We start from the raw sequence: 6879 nt of genomic DNA on the forward strand, positions 1-6879 counted from the left end.
TTTATCTATTTTGATTCGCCATAGCCGCTTAGGGATAGCGCCGTTACTGTACCTGCTTTCGCTATTGCTGTTCCGCTTTGCCGTTATCCGTCCCTGGCCTTAGCATAATAGGAGGGTGCCTTTTTAGCGCAAGACGATGAAATAACAACCTAAGCTTTTCGGCATTAGCAAATTGATAAATCGAATAGATCCCCGGCCGTTGGATAGGAGCACTGCCGTTACCGTGCTTAGAATTGATGAAATTCGATTTATTACTAAACCCAGGATATTCCTATTCGTAGGTGGTATACAATTACCCCTATCCCTATTGTTTTGATACATGGCGTATTGGCTTTGCCGTAGAGCTAGCTAAAGATCCATCTTTCCTGGATTAGTGATTACTTCAATCCATACCCCTATGGAATAACAAAAAGCAAGGGCAGAGGGACCAGGATCCGAAACCATACAATAATTCGTAGGAACCCACACCGGATAGAGGGCCGTCCCTTCCTCTTAAGAGGTGTAATTGGGGATGAAATTGGAGAATCCGAATCGTAGTCCTCGTGGGAATGGTCGCAAAATGCGAAGGAGGACGCCTTGTCGAAGCTGGGGATCTAGATAGGTACCGATCTCGGTGGGGATGACCCTATTGAATCTATTGAATTTGTTTCATTCCTTTCATGCGCAGATGAACCTTGTCTGCTTTGGAAGTACCTTTGCCCTGGAGTGGAGGATTGTCCCGTGATTGAGGGATGTCCTTTCTCCTCGGAAGTAGGGTATTCGTATTCGTATTCGTATTTTAGTAGAGGAGGTTCCGCCTTGCCTACTGCTTTGTTACCAGAGCTGGATCGATTTCATCTTTTCCCAGTGCCCATGCTCCTACTACTACTTATGCAGCTATTCAACCTCCCATAGATGGTAATGGTGCTTCCCCAGCAGCTGTTCCTACTCCTTTGGCCCAAATCAGGTGACTTTTAAGTTGAAGCTTAGCTTGCCCGCAGAACGATGTAACCATGCTGGCAGTACTATACTATACTATACTATACTATGATTGCCTTAGAGCGCAGATGTCTCTGTCCCTAGGAACGTGATGCTTAGGTGCGAGGTGAAACACAAGCAGGAGATCGAGAAGAAATCATACGGATTGCAACCTACAGATGAAGAATCTGCTTCATTGTTCCCACCATCTATATCAGATGTTTAATAAGAATAGGAATCGAATAAGCTGCTGATTGACTGAGGAAGCATTTGAAAAGAAAGGAAGGGTGATGCTTGTTAAACAAAGCTGCGTGTGGGGCCGCCACGTATAGCTGTAGTTTCTGCTGTAGCATCGGTTATTTCCGTTATTGCTGTAGTAGCATCGGTTATTGCTCAGGTTACGAATGACCCAATCTATCTATGGCAACCACCCCTACTTTTAGTAGATAGAGATGCGCACCTAGAAAAGACGGATGAAAGAGAACCTGCCCTTCTGACTTCTTCTCTTGTCTGTCCTTTACGCAAAGCGATCTATGGTCTCAACAAGCCCCGATAGCGTCGGTTTTTGAAGTTCAGCACAGTGGTTATCCAGGCAGGGTTTGCTCGGAGTGATCATGATTCGGCCATGTTCGTATCAGTTTATCCTCGAGGACGTGCTATTCTGTTGTTGTATGTTGATGATATCAAACTGACTGGTGATTACTCCGTTACCATATCGCTGATCGAGTGTCGCCTTCATCAATTATTTGCTATGAAGGCGCTGACGCGCCCTAAGCCTTTTCTTGGCTTGGAGGTCGCATCGCACATTCTCCTCGTGGATATTTGGTATCTCAGATCAAATAACGTCATGACTTGATCACTCGAGCTCAACTCAATGATGAGAAGACTGTTGACACTCCCTTGGAGCTTTACGTTAAACTCCGTCCGACTGATGGCTCACCATTATCTGATCCGACGCAGTACAGACAGTAGGTCGGCAGTTTGGTTTATCTGACGATCTCTTGCCCAGATGGCTTTTCTTAAGAAAGTCAGCCTTTCATGGCTGCGCTGCCCCCCGGTCAGTTCACTTTGCAGCAGTTCATCGGATTCTTAGATATATTCGAGGTACCTTTTCTCGAGCCGTCCTTTTTTCCGTCATCGTCTTCTTTAGAGTTGCGTGCAACTACTGATGCCGATTGGGCCTTCAGATAGGTGCTCAACTACAGGCTTCTCTATTTTTTGGGGAGACTCTCCACTATCTTATCTTGGATGAGATAAAAGCAATAGACAGTTGCTCCTTCCACTGCCGAAGCGGAGTACCGTGCCATGGCACACTACTAGATAGATTGTATGGCTCCGTTGGTGACTTTCTGATCGCGGGTTTCATTTTTAAAACCCCAAATTCATCTTGCGTCAAATCCGGTCTTTCATGCAAGAGTTTCATTTGCTACTACGTTCGTCGAAAACTTCTTGATGACACCATCATCTCATTACCTTATTTTTTCCTTCGACTTCGGCTATGACCAATGCCCCACCTAGCTGAATAGGCGTAACAAAGCTACCTGAAAAAGGCAAGGTAAGGTGTACCTTAAATTGAAATCGACAAATTGCGTTTTGCCAGATGGATTCTTTAGAAAGATTCCCGGATAAAGTTCAGTATAATATTTAGTTAGAATCTAAATAAAGGCGCATACGTGGGCGGGCAGGGGGCCCCACTACTTCTTCATTCAGGGGGGCTAGCCTCATGACTTCCCACTGGGCGAGGGGTGCACCTAACCCACCTACTCACTCATCAATTACGGTGTTCAGCTGACTTGCACAGAAAGACCCCTATTGTTTAGTAATTTGGCGCCTGATTGACTGTTGTCAACTAATCTTTTCAATGTTCGATTCTACTCTATGTTAGAACATTTCAGTGAATGCTATTTCGATCTAAGTGGTCCTATTCTCTGTCCCGTGCTAGGAAGCATTACTCCTCTTTTCATTCCAAATTCTTCAATAAGACCGATACGATTGATTGGTCTGTGCGTTTCTCTTATTACTTTTTTGTATCCCCCTGTTCCTCGGATACAATTCGATCCTTCTACGGCCAATTCTCAATTTGTGGAAAGCCTTCGATGGCTTCCTTATGAAAACATCCATTTGTATATGGGTATAGACGGTCTTTCATTATTCTTCGTGATATTGACCACATTTCTGATCCCTATTTGCATTTCAGTGGGTTGGTCTGGTATGAGAAGTTTTGGGAAAGAGTATATTACAGCATTTCTAATTCGTGAATTTCTAATGATCGCCGTGTCCTGCATGCTGGATCCTCTACTATTCTATGTTCTTTCCGAAAGCGTGCCAATCCCTATGTTGTGCGGAGCTGAGCATCTTCTATTCGCTGGGATCAAGCTTTTCCTCTGCAGGGGCCTTGTGCAGTAAACCCCCTACGGGCGGTCCCCGTCGTCGTAAAGTAGTCAAGGTCCCCGCGAAGCTTTCGGGAAGAGGGGTAGTCTTGTGCGTAAGCATAGCATTTCTGGTCGAACCACCGAACCACACATCTTTTTTTGGTGGGAGGGTACTCCGAGTAGTGGGTACCTCGTAGGACCTCGACCCGCCTACTCAGGTCTTGTATGGATATGCAGGAAGGGGTGCTCCTAGGTGTGTGTAGGGGGGTGTGTTTGTTCGCGAGAATGGATTCCTCGTCAAGTCAGGGGGGGTGTGGACACACTTGCGCGAATTCGGGTAACGGCTACAAGGGATAAAAATAAAGGAAACTGTACCCGACCAGGGATGGACGTAAACTCGTAAGCTACCGAGGGTAGGGATAATCGTCCAGGTCTTATTGTTGTTTAAAGCCGCCCCGCCACAGCAGGCAGGTTAGTTCCTCTGTCGTTGCCGGAGAGTTCTTGGCGAAGAGACCTTAGGATAAGTTGCTAAAACAAACGGAGGGGAGGATCGACCCGTTCAGTAGAATTCCGAAGAAAGACTGTTGGCAGCAGGTGGAGACATTTCTTTGGCCCCCTTCCAAATAAATGCGGGCAGGGTAGAGCTCGGCAGAGGGTTCGAGAATAGGGTAGGGTCCTGTCCTAATAAAGATAAATAAAGGGGCGGGTCCCTTTATGCATGCATCTTCGTACAAGTGGAGGCCGGAAAGATCAAACCAATAGAACCGCTCACATCACAGTAGTCGTAGTTGCGTAAAGGCCGTGGGGGGCGACCATAACATAAGGCAATGACTTTCACGGATCTCTCTCTATCTATAGATATAACGAACGGGCGGGTTCGAAAGGTAGGGTTTTTTACGGTCGGGTCCCCTACCACTAGTCCGGCTAGCCTTCTTCGGGCAGGAAGCAGGCCGGGCCCGACGGGCGGGCATCTCCCGCAACGCAAGCTGCATTGTTCGCCACCACCCGAGAAGCAAAAGATTCGAGAGTCAAGGCGGAAAAGACAAGCATAGTGGTCTAATGACAAGGGCCGACGACGGAAGCTCGGGACGGAGCCGTATGATGCGGAAGTCTCACGTACGGTTCCCTGAGAAGGGAGTGGCTACCCACTGGAGCTTCGACCAACCACCACCGGTCAATTCCGCTTTGGGGCCACCCCTGACTCTACCATCATTATAGGGGTATGGGGTTCGAGACAAAGAAAGATCAAGGCAGCATATCAGTTTTTCCTATATACTTTACTTGGATCCGTTTTTATGCTATTAGCTATTCTGTTGATTCTTCTCCAAACAGGAACCACCGATTTACAAATTTTATTAACCACAGAATTTAGTGAGCGGCGCCAAATCCTTCTATGGATTGCCTTTTTCGCCTCTTTTGCCGTCAAAGTGCCTATGGTACCAGTTCATATTTGGTTACCCGAAGCCCATGTAGAGGCACCTACGGCTGGATCCGTCATCTTGGCAGGAATTCTTTTAAAATTGGGAACCTACGGGTTTTTAAGATTTTCAATACCCATGTTTCCCGAAGCGACACTTTGTTTCACTCCTTTCATTTATACTCTAAGTGCGATTGCTATAATATATACTTCCTTGACCACTTTAAGACAGATCGATCTTAAGAAGATCATTGCCTACTCCTCAGTAGCCCATATGAATTTGGTGACTATTGGTATGTTTAGTCGGGCGGCGGCCGTTAGGTCACCTATTTTGAGTTATGGACACACAAGCAAGGCCAAAACATGTGTGCCGGGCGTGCGACCCATCAACCTACTAGCAATAGGGGAGAAAACTTAGCATGTCGCAACAAAAGCGTCGATTCGAGGCGTCAGCAAAACACCGCCGTCTGTTCCTAAAACAAAACCCCTTAGCGCCCCGGGACGGGAGTGGGGCCCCACGCAGACAGCAGCAGCACCGGCTCTACGAAGTCCGAATCGAATCTTTCGGTTGGCTTTCCGAATAGTTGGGCGCGGCGAAGCGAGCGCTTCTAGCTGTTTCGCTTGCTTCTTTCTTATTGTGGCGGCGCGTGGCTGAAATGAACGAAAAGCGAGATGAACCTTTCAAATCGATTGATAGATGGCCTGATCTGTTCTGATAGATCGAAAGGGAATCTATCAATAATAAGGGTTGACCTCTTTCTATCTATTGATGATACAAGATATCTATCTATTCTGGATCCATCATAAAGAAATCGATATGTATCTGATGGAGTCTACATCGTATGTAGAGCGCCCAAGCGCTTTTTTGGCCTGCTCAGTTCTATTATCCATCGGTCCAATGCACTGGCTCATCTCATGGAGGGAAAAAGCAAATGTAGTTAGTTGTCTTTGTTGTTGTTCGCCGCCTCGACACATTCCCCGGCATCGTCCCACACAGAAAGAAAGAGCGTGGAGCCCCGGCCCGACCTGTAAGTCCGCCTAACGTAAAGCGAGGAGTTGAGCCTGAACTGGCGAACCGAAGTCACTTTCGTAACCATACTTCCTACAGCTAACACGTGTCCAGTCCAGCGGGAACGCGCAGCGCAAACGAACGTAAGCTGCTATACCGAATCCCCCGCAGGCCATCGGGGACCTAGTGGTAAGGCCATGATCCGCAGGGGAAGGGAATCACTCATTCTTCTATTGGGGACAGGTGCACGAACGACAACTCCAAACGTCATACATCCGCCGCCTATACCTACCGTTTAGGTGGCACCAGCGAGATCCAGCTAAGGTAAGGAACTTCGTGTCGCGGCTGCTCCACTCCGCTGCGGTCTTTTGAACTGAACTTCGTTGCCTTCCCGCGCGCGAAACGAATGGGCGCTGTGTCGTGGGTCAGTTTTGGGGCGGGGGGCAGAGAGAGACCAGAAGAATGATTCATTTGGATCGACGAGCCATTTCGCGAATCAATAGAATGTCTCTCTATCCATATCTATTCTATCTTTATATGACGAAAAAGAAGTATTTTTTTTATGGCATGTGAGATGATCGCGCCCTAGTAGCCACATATCAGCAGCGCTTAATATGCGGGATTTCCGTTGGATCAGATCTTTCGCTTTGACGAATTTGGACCTAGCGAAAAGGACTCTAAGCCTTCGCGCAAACAAGCAAAGTAGAAGCAAGACGAGGAAGCGGAGCTGTCGTAGAAGCAGTAGCTTCCCCCGACAATATACAATACAACAGTAGCGACCATGAATAAAAAAGCCCCTAGTTTATAACGAGTTCGCAGCTTTTCCCGGGCCGGAGAAGGGCAACTACTTATTTTATTGATTGATCGCCTTTCTTTGATATGTGTTCAATTTAGTACAGTACAAACTACAACTAGATCAAAGCGGAAGGGCCACTCACTATAGAAGCTATAACTAGCCTAGCCCTAGCCAATAGTATAGAGTTTAGTAGTCGGCCAAACCCCCATGCTCACGACATGTTCTTGATATTGATTGAGTTGGAGGGAGTCAGAGACTACCACGGAATCCTTCCATAGTCACCCCGGTGACCTTCGTCACCAAAGCGTCACGACAGTTTCAAAGACCT

The 6879-nt window shown here is 47.2% G+C and overlaps 1 protein-coding gene across 1 annotated transcript; it reads left to right on the top strand.

Annotated features, from left to right (window-relative positions):
* Positions 1-1409: 1409 nt before the first annotated feature.
* Positions 1410-5051, top strand: LOC118473675 (NADH-ubiquinone oxidoreductase chain 4; the record flags this gene model as incomplete). Its single annotated transcript, XM_035963613.1, is given in 2 exon segments — positions 1410-1413; positions 4461-5051. Coding segments are annotated over 2 exon segments (595 nt in total), but the record flags the coding sequence as incomplete, so codon positions are not given.
* Positions 5052-6879: the final 1828 nt, after the last annotated feature.

Source organism: Zea mays, unplaced genomic scaffold, assembly GCF_902167145.1.
Source record: "Zea mays cultivar B73 unplaced genomic scaffold, Zm-B73-REFERENCE-NAM-5.0 scaffold_106, whole genome shotgun sequence".
Classification (NCBI taxonomy): domain Eukaryota; kingdom Viridiplantae; phylum Streptophyta; class Magnoliopsida; order Poales; family Poaceae; genus Zea; species Zea mays.